The sequence below is a fragment of the Rhamphochromis longiceps genome, linkage group LG12 (assembly GCF_057381845.1).
Source record: "Rhamphochromis longiceps isolate RC_006_pf linkage group LG12, R_longiceps_female_GT1.1, whole genome shotgun sequence".
In the NCBI taxonomy this organism is placed as follows: Eukaryota; Metazoa; Chordata; class Actinopteri; order Cichliformes; family Cichlidae; genus Rhamphochromis; species Rhamphochromis longiceps.
The window spans coordinates 45,104,440-45,120,616 of record NC_140568.1 but is presented as its reverse complement, the minus strand read 5'-3'; the positions used below and the strand labels follow the sequence as shown (position 1 = coordinate 45,120,616).

At 46.9% G+C, this 16,177-nt stretch overlaps 3 protein-coding genes across 9 annotated transcripts in view; all 3 read right to left on the bottom strand.

Annotated features, from left to right (window-relative positions):
* The window catches only part of LOC146658128 (dematin-like), a 30,055-nt gene extending 27,181 nt beyond the window's left edge, over window positions 1-2,874 (bottom strand). For 2 of the 6 annotated variants that reach the window (XM_085426573.1, XM_085426572.1), the window contains exon 1: window positions 2,596-2,870. The gene's annotated coding sequence lies outside the window, so the exon portion shown is untranslated. Of the gene's footprint in view, window positions 1-2,595 lie in introns of all 6 variants that reach the window. The other 4 variants (XM_085426580.1, XM_085426576.1, XM_085426575.1 and 1 more) reach the window with 4 other exon arrangements.
* A 295-nt stretch (window positions 2,875-3,169) lies between these two features.
* On the bottom strand, window positions 3,170-8,835 carry rsph14 (radial spoke head 14 homolog). Of its 2 annotated transcripts, none has more exons than XM_085426564.1 (6): window positions 8,537-8,835; window positions 8,155-8,257; window positions 7,129-7,247; window positions 6,703-6,925; window positions 6,482-6,621; window positions 3,170-6,331 (listed from the first exon to the last, which is right to left on the bottom strand). In XM_085426564.1, exons 1-6 carry the CDS (start codon window positions 8,709-8,711, stop codon window positions 6,033-6,035), a joined length of 1,059 nt encoding a protein of 352 aa, XP_085282690.1. In that variant the 5' UTR covers window positions 8,712-8,835; the 3' UTR covers window positions 3,170-6,032. The 2 variants fall into 2 exon arrangements, with proteins under 2 accessions (XP_085282690.1, XP_085282692.1); XM_085426566.1 differs by having other exon boundaries at window positions 3,171-6,313.
* Window positions 8,836-12,797: 3,962 nt separating this feature from the next.
* srp19 (signal recognition particle 19) lies at window positions 12,798-15,915 on the bottom strand. Its single transcript, XM_085426570.1, has 5 exons — window positions 15,717-15,915; window positions 14,187-14,262; window positions 13,429-13,500; window positions 13,236-13,344; window positions 12,798-13,151 (listed from the first exon to the last, which is right to left on the bottom strand). The coding sequence occupies exons 1-5, from the start codon at window positions 15,752-15,754 to the stop codon at window positions 13,021-13,023; spliced, it is 426 nt and encodes a 141-aa protein (XP_085282696.1). The 5' UTR covers window positions 15,755-15,915; the 3' UTR covers window positions 12,798-13,020.
* Window positions 15,916-16,177: the final 262 nt, after the last annotated feature.

Sequence of the window (16,177 nt, the reverse complement as noted above, 5' to 3'; positions counted from 1 at the left end):
CTGGGGTGAACCAATTGGATGAAAAGCTTCAGTGCTTCACGAAGCTTCATCTGCCCATCACTACTTACAACCACCCCCTTCTCCAATAACCCAGACACCAGAGCGGCCTTCAGCTCCGCTTTGCGTAGACCAGTGGAGACACTGATCCCGTAATATGTTGCCACCTCATGCAGATCCCTCTTCCTGCAAACATCCAGCAGGGCAAGTGAAAAGCAGCATTCAGATGATTTTAATTGTGTTTAGATTCATATGCAAAAGGTCAGCTGAAGAACACTGGAAGCTTCTTCAGAGCAGCCTGAAGCTCTGCACATGTGACATCAGAGACACCAGGTTTGAACCCTGACAGAAACTCTGACATGTGAATGATTTTCATTGACAGGAGCTAAAGAAACACTGATGGTGCCTGAACTCAAAATAAACAAAAGGTGATTCTTCATGTTTCACTTTTAAACCAATCAGAATCCAGCCTGCACATCACATGCAGTCATCACAGTCAGGCCATGTGCTGTTGTTTCTTTGGAGCTCTACAGAGACCACGTCATATTATTGCTTACCCAGAATCCTTCACTCCATGTAGCCAAAGAACGGCGTAAACAGACACACCGTGAATGAACCTTCCCCACGCCCACTGACCCTGATGATCACGCTGACACAGCAAACACGAGCGCTCGGATTTCAGATGCGTGCAAAACACCCCAAACATCACTTTAACTTCAGGTTTGAAGCTCCTCACGAAGCCCTCAGAGGTCTGCACACACACACACACACACACACACACACACACGCACACACACACACGCGCACACACACACGCACACACACACGCACACACACACACGCGCGCACACGCACACACACACACACGCACACACACACACACACGCGCGCACACACGCGCACACACATGCACACACACACACACGCGCACACATGCACGCACACACACGCGCGCACACACACACGCACACACACACACACACGCACACACACGCACACACACACACACACGCACACACACACAGTGTTCTCCTGCTCTCTCAGGACTGCAGGCTCATCATTCACAGCAGCACAGAGAGCTGATGCAGTTTACATCACACACTCTGTTCAGCGAGGGCCGGACACGTCAGCGCGCTGTGACCTCTGACCTTTAACCTCACCACTGCTAGATTCAGCATCACACACAGTTAAAAAAGCTCAGATTTTAAACAAGTCGATTCAAATCCATCTATCCGTTTTCCTGTTGTTTCCATGACTACGCGTCTTTCCCACACCTCTGCTGAGGTCACGTGATCAAACAGTCATCCATCATCGTTCTGCACATGAACAGACACAGGGACACTCCACCTCCACAATCAAACGCACCTCCTCAGGTCTGTCCTCCGTCTTAAAGACTGTACATAAAAGATGGACATAGCTAAGGCGAGGTCACCGATTGGTTGCATGTTGAAGCCTTACTGTTAGCGTTTTGTAGTTGCCATGGTGATTTCTTAGAGACCAGGCTGTGTAAACACAGATGAATATGAATATGTACTCAGAGGCTGAAGGCGGCGATCGCTGAGTTCTTACTGCAGAAACACACACACGAGCCATCGAGCGTGAAAACAGATTAAAATGTGGACAGAGAGACATGGAGGGAGGTAAAGGTACAGCCAGAAACAGAAAGACATGCGGAGACACAGATAAACTGAGATACTGTGTGGGGTGACCTCACTGACAGATTTATAAAGACCGAGACAGAATCTGGCTTTGAGGATAAAGAAGAAGAGAAATCACCAGAGATAAAAACTGAGATAAAGGAGCAACATAAACCGATCAGGATCAATCAAGAGAAACTGATAGAAGCTGAGATCCAGAGAGCAAACCACAGGAATGAGACCGGACATGCAGAGAAATCCAGCTGGACAAGAGGACAGGAAGGAACAGAAGAAATACAAGACGAGACAGATCAGGAGACACGGAGACAGAGCAAAGATAAAGACACGTGAATAAACCAAAACCAGTGGGAACAAACCAGCAGAAGTGAGAAATCCCGGAGACATAAATCAGAGAAACGAATAGAAACACTTTTGAGTCTCTGGTGAGAAGAAAGTTGCAGAAGCTCAGAGAGGAGAAGACAGGGATGTGTGGAGGACTTCAGGGTGGAGGCCGGCCGGCGGAGCGATGCTGGATGAGGAGGAGTGTTACATAAACCCTCCTCCTCCTCTCCTCCGCGTGCTCACTCTCCAGCAGCCTCTTACATAATTTCACACCGTCATCATCATCATCATCATCAGTATTCATCATCCTGACTTTAAAGATAACTGAACACCGGGAGGAGCTTGTCTCTGTGTCCGGCGGAGGCGCACCGCAGCCCGGCGTGATCAGCGGCTGCTCCCCCGGACAAGGTCGACCTCAACCGTCGAGAGAGCTGGCCAACGTCCCGCTAAAAACTCCGCATTTTAACCCAACAGCATCCGCCTGAGCTCTGAGAACGACTCGGACTCTCAGGATCAGCTTCACGCTGAGGCTGAAACAGCTGCTGCTCAGGAGGAAGCACTGAAACTCCCACGATCACAGCGTGTAACTCGTCACGGCAAGCACGAAGGTGAATCTTACCTGCGAGCGTCAGCGCTGCTGGTCAGAAACATCCAGCAGCTCGTCACCACCTGCTCTGGGTGATAGCGGCACTGCGCCTCTCACTATCTCTGCCCACTACCCCTCTAAGTCTCTCTACCACTCTCTCTCTCTGGACTGGTCCATTCACAGCAGCGGGGGGGTTAAACATAACTCTGCAACATGCCTGTGCAGGGGCGTATGCAGCGTTTTTAAAGCGAGGTGGCACAAAGCAGAGCCAACCTGTGTGTGTGTGTGTGTGTGTGTGTGTGTGTGTGTGTGTGTGTGTGTGTGTGTGTGTGTGTGTGTGGCAGTGGCTTCTGCTGAACTAGAAAGAAAAAACTGGGAGTTTCATCGCAGCCAGCGGAGGCTGTGGATCAACGCATGAACGAGCTTCGAAGCAACCGGAGCCAACGAGAGGAGAAGAAAGGGACCACCCTTTGAGCTTAAAGGGGGCTCCTGATTGGATAGTCTGTCCCCAAACTCAGTCAGTAAGAGCTCCCCAGCTGTGAGGCGACTGTCAGCTGTACTGGGGGTCGGGTTGGGTGTGTCTATTACTTTAAGAAACTCATTAAAGTCTCAAAACTGTTTATTTGCCTTGTTTGGTCTCATCCTTTTCAGCACAACCTCACGTGTCTGAATTTACAGTCATGTTTTCATTTTGACTACTGTATTAACATAATTGATCTAAAAAAAACATAAAATGCGAGTAGAAAAAGTTATATTTTTACTGTAACAACGACAAACATGTTTAATGAATCATATTTCATAACAAATATAAATTGTGAATTTTAAAATCATATGCTCAAGTTTTGCAAACAACAAAGTTATTTGCAGCCATTTACCTTTTTTAAACAATTTCTTCAAACTATTTACAGAACAATCAGCTGTTCTTCAATAAGATGTCACACAAATTATTTATGCCACTCCAAAAAAAATAATTTCTGTCCACTATAAAGGAAACATCACAGCCTGATACCTGCAGGTCTGACAGCAGCAGGTGTGTCAGACCTATTTCTACCCGGAGACAGCAGTCGCCTCATAAACGTGACAAAACTATTGAGGAAAAAAACACACGTATGTGATTGTTTTGCCCCCTGAGCTCCAGGTGTTGTGCTAGACAGTGATCGTGATCACCGTCTGCGGGAGCACAGCTGCTTAAAGCTGTAGCGCTCAGATTACTTACAGCTACTTCCTGCAGCTGATATAAGATGCTGTAAGCTGAACACAGCTTCAACCGTCTGTTTGTTGAAAAATAGTAACGCGACCACATTTTTCTTGTTAGTAACGGTAACGGCGTTGTAACGATAGGAATAGTAATTAGCTAGATTAGTAGTTACTGAAAAAAATAACGGCGTTAGTAACGCTGTTACTTGTAACACTGTTATTCCCATCACTGCCAGTTACATATCCATAATATCAACGTCCAGTGTCATGGCACTTGTTCATCATGTGATCCATTCAGGCTGAAGCTCCGTCATTCATTTTTGAGGCGTTCACCGCGTGTTTGCTGAGGATAGTACCATCCGTGCCACCACCAACCTCCACATGCTCCATCTTTGTGATATTAATGTGTTTGTTTGACCACACTGCCACGTTCTAGTGCAATGCGTGTTTGTCCCTCTGTGTCGTCTTGCAGGTTCCTGGTAGGCGGAGTCAGTGACGGTGAGCACCTGTCCAGCCTCCCTGTGTCAGTCTCTGCCCTCTCTCTGTTTATGCAGCACATCAATTACAGTTAATTATGAGTAATTTTTCCTTCTTTATATTTAACACATTTGTATATTTTTGTTAAAGTGCGTGTCGCCCATTATTTGGACCTGACTGAGCTCCCTGTACAGACGACCTGAGACAGTCTTAGTGTGTCAATAATCTGCTGTTGTGTTTGTTCTGTTCTCAGCTATTTTCTTATGTGTAAAGGGACAGACATTGGAAACTCGTCTGATATAAATCACGTTTCCTTGCGCAGACTCATGTTTCACACTTTTGAACAGCGCTGGCCTCTCCGGCTCCCTCTTTTGTTTCGTTCATGCAGTTTGTTTGGCTTCATGTCACCACCTGCAGCGTCAGGCTCTCAGTTTTGTTCAGAGCAGCAGGTCTGAGAGGAAACGCCATTCAGTACGAACAAGGCGATCCCGCTCACAGGGGCTCAAACACTGGTGCGTGACCCTGAGGGGGTCACAGACGTCTCTGGTTGTTTTCTAGAGTGTGCATCACCCTGCTCATCTGCTAATAATGCTAATACATAATACTGAATATCACTTAAATATTAAATATTTATTTAAACTACAATAGTTAAATCAAAGAGGTTTTATATAAAGTCTGTCATCAATGACTTTGTTTTAGACTAAAAACTGAATTAGTTTGATTTGTATCCGAAACACGCTGCACAGGTCAGGTCAGATTATATTTAAACTTTACATTTGGGACACTGGGGGACGTACTTGTACCTAAACCTTTCAGGTTAAGTAGAAAGTGGGCGTATTTTGCTCATTTCACGTCCGCTGTTCTTCTAAATGTGTTCTGGAGATGACTAAAGTGGCTTTCCATGAATAACAGTTCAAAGTAATCCTTTATCTGAGCTTTCATGGAGCTGTCTGAAATAAGCTGCTTTAGCTTCTGTCTCTTTAACACCTCACTCACAATTTAAGCCCCCTGTCTTCTGATTGGATGACTTCAGGAAGCCTGCTGAGGGGCAGTACTCTGCACTGATGAGCTGTGCGGCCTACACCTGTGAGATGTGATGATGTGATTATTTTTTAAGAGTCCATCAAAATTTCCGAACATTATTTCATGTCCCTGAACACGGCGTTTCACCCGCATGTACTGATTCACGCCCATGTAGCCACGCCTCTTATAAAACAAAAGTTCAAATTTGGAGTTGGGAGGTGTTGGTGATGTCATTGCGTGTGTGAGAGACGTTTTTTATTTCTCGTTTTTCAAATACATTTAAAACGGTGTCACTTGGTTAATGTTAGTAAGACTTTAGTTCGGGTTAAAACGCGACGCCTGTTGAAGCTTTGTTCCCTTCTTAGTTGCCGTGGTAACGCCTCTCTATTGGACAGACAGTAAACATAGTTCCCACTAAAACACATCGCTTACAAATCTGTAACATTCACGGACATTAACGATACACGTCAGACTTCTTTACTCAGCCGGAGGTGTCGCCCCCTGCTGGACATTAGAACAAATGCAGGTTTAAGCTCTTCAGTCAGAAAACACAGTGAACACATGCTGGCATTCATGAGCACAACACTTTAGAGTAAATGTCCTCAGCAGTTAAAGTAAACAACCTACTCTTATAACACATTTATAGAAATATCCCATGATGCACCCAGATTTGATTGGGCTGGTCATGTGATGTTTAACAATGACATCAGAAAATGTGTGATGAGTTTTGCTTTTTTATTTTCTTACTCCATGAGACCTCTGGAGGTCAGAGGTCATGGAGTCCAGGTGATGACCTGGATGGCGGTCTGAGTGGCCCGCCGGATGTCCTGGTCCGCCTCCGCAGCCTCAGCCTTCTTCTCCAGCAGGGGGAGCTGCTCCAGGAGGAGGCGGCGGCCGTTAGGAGCCTCAGCCAATGAGGTGAGCGCACGAAGGACGTACATGATGAGGGCCTTCCTCCTCTTCTTCATCTCCTCCTCGTCATCGTCCCCGTGCTTCTCAGACAGCAGGCCGAGGAGGACGGGGAGGACGTCCAGGTCCAGGCACCGCTGCTTACCTGCAGTCACAGATACTTCTGTGTTTGAAACATGGAACTAAACTGAAGCTGGGTCGATACCTTCAGACTGATCGTGGATGTAAAAACCGATTTTACTTAAACTGATCCTGATTCAAAGTTTGGAGTTTCTGAGTTGAGGGTTGTGGAAGCCGGTGTGTGCGTTTGTACCGGTGGTGATGATGACGGTGTTCATGATGACTCCTGCAGCGTTGGCTTGAACCTCCACGTCTTTGTCCCGTAGAAGACCGACGAGGACAGGAAGGACCTCGGCATCCTCGCAGACCTGTCGCTTCCCGTCCATGGGAACGCTGTAACCAGCAAACAGTCGGTTAAACCAGCGCACGGCGAGGAAACAAAAGCACAGCCTGGATCAGAGCGAGCTGATCTACCTGAGTGCCATCATTGCTGCGGCCGCCTCTCGGCGGATGATCGAGGATCGGTGGGACAGTTTGCGTCCCAGCAGTGAGACGCCATCGGAGGCCAACCCCGGCAGGGCGTCCAGCCTGGAGCAGTGGGTGAGGGTGGAGAGGAGCAGCAACTGCACCTCCTCATCTTCCTCCTTTGTGAGTTTCAGCATCAGTTTAGGCACCAGAGAAAGGAGAGCCTCTGCTCCTGCAGGGCGGCATGGAAAACCCACAATTAAGCCCTGAACTGTCCTCATGAACGCCCACAGACGTACGAGTGCTGCAGCATGTGACCTGCTGCCCTGAGGACACGCCCCCTGACCCCTCAAACATCAGCTTAGTCCTCAATCATTAAACTCCAGGTTTGAGTTCAGGGTTAGGGTTAGGTTGATGCTGAGAATCCGAGCTTACCTGCAGGCAGCAGAGCGAGGCGGCTCAGCACTCGGTGGACGTTCCTCCTGCAGGAGAACGAGGAGTCGTCCAACAGCTGACAGAGAGGAGGGAGCAGGGAGGAGGCGAGGACGGCCTGCCTGCAGGAGGAGGCGACAGGACACACACATGAACCCTGAACAGCTTTAAAGCTCCTGAACTTTCAGAAAGATTCAAAAAATGACACAAACGGATCCCAACAAATATCCTAAATTTATAAAAGAAACTCTGCTAGTTAATGTTCCACAGGCAGACGCAACTCTCATGATTTAGCTCTTATGTGATGCTTTATTTATCGTAATAATTTTAAAAAAGGTAAATTCTTTGTTTTTAATAGGTTATTAAATAAAATTGAAAAGTTATTTCACAGCGTTAATAAAAAAAGTATTTTGTGTAATTTGGTGGTTTATTTATTGTCAAATAATTTTAAAAAGTGTTTGTTCATTTGTGTCGGACATTTATTTCAATGTCATGTTTAAAAGCTCCATAACACAAAGAGGAGCCAAGCTTCAGCTTCACCTGGACCTCACAGCTGGGACACAGCGCCACCTGCTGGTGGGGCCGCAGCACAGCAGAAACTGAGAGCCCAGCAGTTCAGATTTTCTCTTCATCGTTCTTTCATTCTGCTCACACGTCGCATCCTGTTTTCCAGAACAGCCGTTTGTCAACTTTTCAGGCTCAACATTTTCTCTCCTGTCTGAAAAACTCCAAAACAAGATTCTGTTTGCTTCTTCGTGATGAACTCGAGTGTTTGAGCGGATCTTTGGTCTGTGATCGACTCCAAACACGTTTGTCTTAAAGACACGAGAAGCTTTATTTACTAGTTTTGGTAGTTTTTGGTTGTCATTTTTGTGTATCTGTTGTTTTGCATTATGTGGTTGTTTGATCTGTTTGCCTCTTTATTGCAATTGTGAGTGTTTTGCTTTCCTGCTTTTCCGTTTTAAATAGAATGACCCGATGACCCCGTCTTCCTCCCGGTGCCGTGCCTGTTTGTCTCGGTGCACGTACCTGCCGATGCTGTGTGAGGTCAGCAGGTGAAGAAGCTCACAGGTTTTTGCTCTGACTGATGGATCTTCATCCCTGAACAAAACCTTCAGCTGCTTCAGAAAACCTGCAGAAGAAGAACCAGTTTGTACTTTTCCCAACTTTCCTCCATTTTAGTCACAGCAGACTTCAGAGTGGGCCGGTGCCACCCCAAGTCCCACCTTCAAACACGCCAATAACAGCTAGTGAAACACCTGAAGTCCTCAGGTTATGTTTTATAGTTTTCAAAAGCAGATGTCCAGCACAGTGTCACGGCTCCTCCCTTCTCTCCCTGATTTCCCCTGAACTGCACACCTGTCCTCCCTGTGCAGAGGGCGGACCTTACGGTGACCCTCTGAGCTCTTACCTCCGGTAACAGCCTGGTGCAGTCGCTCCGGCTCGTGCACCAGGTCGCAGAGTGACGTCAGAGCCCGGAGCCTCGCCGCAGCCCCGGCCCGCTGCAGCTCCCCGAACAGCTGCGGCACGGCCCGCCGCCCGAAGGCCACCGGAGCCCGGGTCGGGTCCGTGAGCGCCCCGGCCATCCGGGACGAAGCTCCGCGTAGAGGTGAGAGAGGGGGCAGGTTAATCGATCAGGAGCACACCGGGTCCGCTGGTCAGCCGATCAACGCTCACCTGTTGCCTAGTAACCGCATATAAACATCAGGCCACTGTGGTGATGCGTTTCAGGCCCGTAGGACTTATGGGAACCTGAGTTTTCAGTTTTATTTGTCATATGCAAGTTAGCACAGGGTCAACATTGAAATGAAATGTGTTTGACGAGCAGCAGTCACTCAGCAACATGATACAGTAGGAGAAAATATAATAAAATAAAATAAAATAATAAAAAAAATAGAAAAATAGTAAGGAGCAAAATATTAGAGAGACATGGCAAAAGAGAAAAGATGACTAAATATATATATGTATCTATAAATATATGTACACTAGTGATTAAATAAGAAAGTCTTGAAAAGAAATATGACGGGAGGGCAGATGGGACATTGCACAGGAATGAGCAGCAGAAAATCACAGTATTGCACTTTTAAATATAAATATCAATAACAATAAAGTGGAGTGACCAGTGCAGATTAAACAGAGTACTTGTGAAGCTGCAGGTAGCTTCTGAGTGCTGTGTTGTGTGTGTTTAAGTGTTGTGGTTGAGGTGTCGTGTGGCTTGGTGGTAAAAACTGTTTTTAAGTCTTGTAGTCCGAGCAGACAGACTCCTGTAACGTCTGCCAGATGGTAACAAGGAGAACAGCTGATGTGCTGGGTGGCTGTGGTCCTTGGTGACCTCCTGACTGGTCCTGTTATTCCGTGATCGTTTGTTTAAATTGAATAGAAACACAATCATCAAATCAAACAATCGCAAAAAATAAAGCGGAAGCAACACCCGAAGGAGCTACTGCCACGGAAACCATCCAGTGAGGGTCCCGGTGTAGCTTCTGTGCTGTTTGGTCTAAGGAGCTTGGAAAGAAAAGCGTCTGGACTTCTTTAAGTTGCTTGAAGACGTTTCACCTCTCATCCGAGAAGCTTCTTCAGTTCTAAGGTCAAATGGTGGGGAGTCCCAGATATAAACCTAGTGGGAGTGACCCCCCACAGAGGGACAAAAGGACCCCTGATGATCCTCTAATCGCCTGAGCCAAGGTGGGAAACTGGGCGTGGGTCCCAATCAGCCAGAGTTTCGGGTGAGTTCATTGTGAAACCTGGCCCCACCTTATCATGCAAATTCCTGAGGTCAGATGGCCCAGGATGTGAGTGGGCGTTAAGGCGTCTGGGGAGGGAACTCAAAACTGGATTATAGATGGCAGAGAGTTGGTGTCGTAAACCCCCGCCTCTGTTCAAAGATGGTCGCTCACAGTGGACATAGATGCTTCTTTCACTCCTCTTTCAAACCATCTGTCCTCTCTGTCCAAAATGTGAACATTGGCATCCTCGAAAGAGTGTCCTTTATCCTTAAGATGCAGATGGACTGCTGAGTCTTGTCCTGTGGAGGTGGCTCTTCTGTGTTGTGCCATGCGCTTGTGAAGTGGCTGTTTGGTCTCTCCAATGTAGAGGTCTGGGCATTCCTCGCTGTACTGTACAGCATACACCACATTGTTAAGTTTGTGTTTTGGAGTTTTGTCTTTGTGATGAACCAGTTTGTGTCTGAGTGTGTTGCTGGGTCTGAAGTGTCAGAATCAGAATACTTTACTGATCCTTGGGGGAAATTATTTTTAAACAAACATTAACAAGACAGACAATACACTAACTAAGAACAGCACCATATATATACATAAAAGTCACTTATTAATAAATAGCTGAAAAAGAAACATGTAGCTGTTGCAGCAAACAGTGTGTTAAGTGGATGCGTTGTACAGGGAGATGGCCACAGGCAGGAATGATTTCCTGTGTCGTTCAGTGTTGCATCATGGGTAATCTCAGTCTCCCCACAACATTGCTGGCCTTACGGATCAGTTTATTAAGTCTGTTGGCATCTGCGACCCTCAGCCTGCTCCCCCAGCATGCAACAGCATAGAGGATCGCACTGGCCACCACAGACTCATAGAAAATCCTCAGCATTTTCTGGCAGATGTTGAAGGACCTCAGTCGCCTCAAAAAATAGAGACGACTCTGGCCCTTCCTGTAAAGTGCTGTGGTGTTTTTAGCCCAGTCCAGTTTATTGTCAATGTGTACTCCAAGGTATTTATAGTCCTCCACAATGTCAACACTGACCCCCTGGATTGAAACAGGGGTCAAGTGTTTCCTGGTCTTCCTGAAGTCCACGATCAGTTCCTTGGTCTTTGCCACGTTGAGCTGCAGATGATTCTGCTCACACCACGTGACAAAGGAGTCGACCACAGCCCGGTACTCTGTCTCATCATCCCTGCTGATGCATCCAACCACCGCAGAGTCATCAGAAAACTTCTGAAGATGGCAGGTCTCTGTGCAGTGGCTGAAGTCTGTGGTGTAGAGGGTGAAGAGGAAGGGGGAGAGGACAGTCCCCTGTGGTGCCCCTGTGTTGCTAATCACCTTGTCAGACACACACTGTGGGAGACGTACATATTGTGGTCTTCCTGTCAGGTAATCAACAATCCAGGACACCAGAGAAGCATCCACCTGCATCGCTGCTAACTTATCACCCAGGAGGGTCGGCCTGATGGTGTTGAAAGCACTAGAAAAGTCAAAAAACATGACCCTCACAGTGCTCGCCGGCTGGTCCAGATGGGTGTAGACACGATTGAGCAGGTAGATGATGGCGTCCTTTGTTCTGAGACGAGGCTGATAAGGCTGATCCAGATGTGGTCTTACTATGGGTCGCAGCTGGTCCAGGATGAGCCTTTCCAGGGTCTTCATGATGTGGGAGGTCAGTGCCACGAGCCTGTAATCCTGGGGGCCACTGGGACGTGGCGTCTTTGGTACAGGGACGAGGCATGATGTCTTCCACATCACCGGGACCCTCTGCAGACTCAGACTCAGCATAAACAGTTTATGAAAGAAGTGCACTGGGATGTCGTGCTTGGAGAAAACGCTCCTGAGTTTCTCTGATACACCGGCTACATAGGGGATGACAATGTTGTTGCGTCTGTCCTCTTATCCTCCCTCACTGGTGTCTGATCTTCTTTTCGGTGCCTCTTTGCTGACTTTAAGAACGCCCAATTACGATAACCATGTTTTGAGTGCTTCCTTCACATGTGTGTTCCTTCTTTTTCCCTTCAGGCTTAGAGGGAACATGTTCTGCCCGGTGGTGTAGGGTCTTCAAGCAACCCAAAGAAGTCCAGACGCTTTTCTTTCCAAGCTCCTTAGACTATGATGACCTGGATGACTGAGAACCTTCACAGACAAACGTCTGTGCTGTTAATGCTGGACGAGGTTTGGACTCTGGACCCTCATTCACACAAGTGCGCTCTTCTATGCTTTGAGTGGTTACCAGTTAACATTCACCTCACAGTGTGACACACCTCTGTGTCGGCCGTCCGCTGGGACTGAACCAGCTGATGTTAATCAAAGCGGCAGGACTGATGTCAGCTGGGGTCACGACCTCCGTCCTCCTCATGTGTTCAACTCTTCTCCTGTGACATTTCTCATTATTACACATAACCTCTCTCTGCTTTGGTTTCTTTGCATGTGTCGACCGGATGAGTTGTTACAGAAAGAGAATTTCATTGCAACATCACTTTTACAAACATATTTAGAAAACCGGTAACGTGTTCAAGACTTATTTTACCCGCTGTGAGCTGCAGAGACTGAGAAAGTGCTAAGACAGTCAAAACTAATCCACCCTGTGAGAAAAGAGCCCACTGAACACAAATCAGCATGATGAGAACTACTGATGATGAAAGGAAGCATCTTTATCTGAGGACTTTATTTTAGTCTGAGCCCAGTCCCATCTGCTAACATGGAGGAGGCGGGTTTATGACCTATACTGCAGTCAGACACCAGGGGGCGATAGAGACGTCTGGGCTTCATTTTTTGAGAGCTATTAGGTCGTCCATGTTTTCTACAGTCATTGGTCAAACCTGTGGGAAAAAAAGAACTTAGGTTCTCTTAAACCTGAAAAACACGTATTGAAATTACTGGAGAACATCAGAACGCGCCGATGCTGACGTCACTGTTGGATTCGTTCTGAGGTCGACACACGAAGGCAACAAAAAAAAGGAGAGAAAATGAAACGTTTATTGTGTGAAGCTGTTGGACGAGGTGAACGGAGCCCTCAGTTCAAACATAAATGAAACATGAGAACATGAAAAACATTCAGGTTTTCATTTTGGAAGCAGAATAAGAGAAGAACAAAAACCTGCCTCCATCCGATTCTCATCCAATCAAATCAATAACCAACAAAAAAACATTTAAAGACAAACCAAAATCATTTTGTGTCTATTTCTTCTTCTTCTTGCTCTTCTTCCCTCCCTCTCCCTGCTGAGAGCTGGTGTCGCCTCCTCCGCTCTTCTGGGTCCGAGTCTTGAGTTTGGGGATCATCTCTGCGACGTAGATCATCACGTCTTTACCTGCGATCACCACAAACGGCACACCTTTACCTCGGCTAATGTTGTCTACGTGCAGCAGTGTCCTTTCAAAATAAAAGCACTCACGTGAGCTGAACTTCTCCTGACACGGGCTGCCGTCCGCCTGCTTAATCTGAACTCTGACCCGACCTTTGAACTGGCCGTCCCTGTTCCACTCCCGGGGGTGGATTTTGTTCTGGAAGAGACACACAGAGTCCGACCACGCTGTGTTTTACAGTGTGTGTGTGTGTGTGTGTGTGTGTGCGTTCTCAGGTGTTACCTCCATGTAGACGTTCATCCCTGCAGCCGCCAGCACGTCTCTGATCTCAGTGCAGGACGGATTCTCCACCGCCTGCAGACACAGCAGCACGTTCACACTCAGCACGCCACTTCCTGTCTATTTTACTTTAGTACATTTGAGCGAGCAGCAGATGTCCTGATGCCCGATCAGTCATCCAGGTAAAGAAATCCCAAAAGGTTGATTCTGTTCATCTGGATGTTTTCAGTGGGAGAAACGTATCATGATGATTAACAGCTGCTGATCAATGACCCTGATCTTTGATCAATGGTCATGAGAATTTGCATATCATTGATGATAAGCTGACCTCCAGCCCACTGCTCATGGACAGAATCAACCTTTTCACAGTGAAACTTTTTGTTTCAGGGTTTTTTTCTCCATCTGGTCTTTTTTTTTTTTTTTTAATCCAAGAGTTTCTTCACTTTTATCTCGTGTTTCAGTCGACTGTAAAATGCTTTAAAAGAAGATGAGTTAAGTTCAAAGATCACAGCTCAGGTTTCAGAGGTAACATCAAACACGATCATTCAGGCTTATCAGAGGCTGTTTCCATGTTATGCTACAAACACTTGTGCCTCATGATTTTTACTTATTTAAAAAAACGAATCTTCCAGCAGTCGTGCGTCTCCTGTAGACGCACAGCACGAGCTCTAATGATCTTTATGCCGTTTTCATCTACAAAAGCATGTCACACAGGCTGCGAGCGTACGTAGTCATCAAACACGTGAACGTTAAACTGTCACCTTCTCCGCGGAGATCCTTCGTCCTTCAGCCAGCGTCTTCTTACTGTTGATGTAGATGGGATAGAGGCAGACGAACCTGAAACAGACGACGCAGCGACTCAGTGACTGACGGCCGTCCTCATGCATGAAGCCGAGCGCGCTAAGTAAGAACTCCTTATCCAATAATCGCTCGGCTGGAATCACTCACCAAATGGTAAAAATGGTAAATGGCCTGCATTTGTACAGCGCTTTACTCAGTCTGTAAGGACCCCAAAGCACTTCACACTACATCCAGTCATCCACACATTCACACACTGGCAATGGCAGCTACGTTGTAGCCACAGCTGGCCTGGGGCGCACTGACAGAGGCGAGCTGTCAGTGCGCCCTGCCTCTGTCAGGTCTTTCAGATCCTGTTGATCCACTGTAGAGTTTTTTAGGCCTCACACTTCTTCTTCTGTACAGTTTTTCTTTAGACTTCTAAATAAACGCTCCACACCACGCTGAGATATGCCACGTTATCAGCTCTTTGGGAATCAGCGTGTTGGATCAAAAATATTATTTTATGTCAAAATGTGATGTTTTTGGCATTTTTCACAGACTCGACTAAAGAAACGGTCTGCTATGTGTCGGCACGGCGCGGGTTCATGCCTTCAGCTGGGAGCTGTTTTTAACGTTTCAGTGATTCGTAGGTCAGAGTTCAGAGGCTTCATCAAAACAAAGATAACAAACACACACTATAAACACGGGCAGGAACAAGGACTGGGCTAAAAATGAGGGAAGACAATGGAGGCCTTCTGGAGAACTGTTGCTCAAGAGCACTTTAAAAGTTACAAGAACGTCTGTCTGCTTGTAAACAAAACAAAGACATGAGACCTTTGTCTTCCAGTTTGGTTTCTCCGCTCTTCACTCAGATCTCTGTGGTACCAGCTCCTCTGACTGAGGAGGGAAACATCCTGTAAGCTCCACAGATCTGATCAAACTCTCCGAACCGGAACGTTCAGCAAACTTTCTGCACATTAATGTGACTCTGACACATTAATGTGACTCTGACACATTTCGCCCCTTTAGCTTTAAAAATAAGGCGGTCTGTAAACATCAAGCTTAAGCTTCTAATCACACGTCATGCTTAAGGATGAGGACCACAGGCCAAACTTCATGTAGAAAATGCGCAATTTAACTTTCCCTCTGTTCCCCGTGACTTTACACACAGCTCAAAGACATTTCACTAAAAGTCCATTAAAAACTCAGTGTCAGCTTATCCTAATGTCCTCGTTTCACCGGCGTTTCATCGTCGAGGTTCGACTCTGAAGTGAACATTTAAACCTTTAAAACAACCTTTTTCCGTGGAGCTTCAGTTAAAAGCTGCAGGACTGTATGCCGAACTGAAGATCAGCCTCCCAGGATCCACATGAGTGCTTCAACATCTTAAAATAAGCACGTGTCGTTTGTAGATGCATTGTTTCCTTAAATGTTTAAAATTCTCCACAAGAGTCCGCACGAGAAACCGGCTAGCTCTGTTAGCTGTAGCTTAGCCAGGGTCCTGGACTTACCGCTCTTTATCCGCGGGGTTCTGGGTGAGATGAGCCATGGCTGTCGCTGCTCGGGGACTAAACGCACCGTCTGATCCGAGCCTCTCAGTAATGGACACTAATATGTTTGTAGTATCACCTCACATACACACAGGCTACCGTAAGGATAACGCAGCCATACGGCCACACTGTTGACAACAGCCGCTTCTCTTCTTCGGCTTCTGTATTTAGGCAGAATACACACAGCGCTGGGATGTTGCTGCCCTCTACTGTTTGTTTGTCAGTTCCGTTTTGACATGAATATGAAACCTGTCAGTGAAGAAAGAAGCCGTAGACTCTAAGGCTTATGTCACATGTGAGCTGTAGCCTCAGCTTCTTGTTGTTAGCTGACAGGTGTGGCCCACAGTGTGGTCTTCTGCTGCTGTAGCCACTCTGCTTCATGGTCTGATGTGTTGTGCTTTCAGAGATGCGCATCTGCATAA

What these genes read in the sequence shown, in the direction of transcription:
- rsph14 (XM_085426564.1), bottom strand. Translation starts at nt 8,711, where the DNA reads ATGGCCGGGGCGCTCACGGACCCGACCCGGGCTCCGGTGGCCTTCGGG. An exon ending in GCAGCAATGATGGCACTCAG is followed by an intron (nt 6,622 to 6,702) that starts GTAGATCAGCTC and finishes TGCTGGTTACAG; the next exon opens with CGTTCCCATGGACGGGAAGC. An exon ending in CACCGTCATCATCACCACCG is followed by an intron (nt 6,332 to 6,481) that starts GTACAAACGCAC and finishes TTTCAAACACAG; the next exon opens with AAGTATCTGTGACTGCAGGT.
- srp19 (XM_085426570.1), bottom strand. Translation starts at nt 15,754, where the DNA reads ATGGCTCATCTCACCCAGAACCCCGCGGATAAAGAGCG. An exon ending in GAAGGATCTCCGCGGAGAAG is followed by an intron (nt 13,501 to 14,186) that starts GTGACAGTTTAA and finishes CTGTGTCTGCAG; the next exon opens with GCGGTGGAGAATCCGTCCTG. An exon ending in TCAGGAGAAGTTCAGCTCAC is followed by an intron (nt 13,152 to 13,235) that starts GTGAGTGCTTTT and finishes TGGTGATCGCAG; the next exon opens with GTAAAGACGTGATGATCTAC.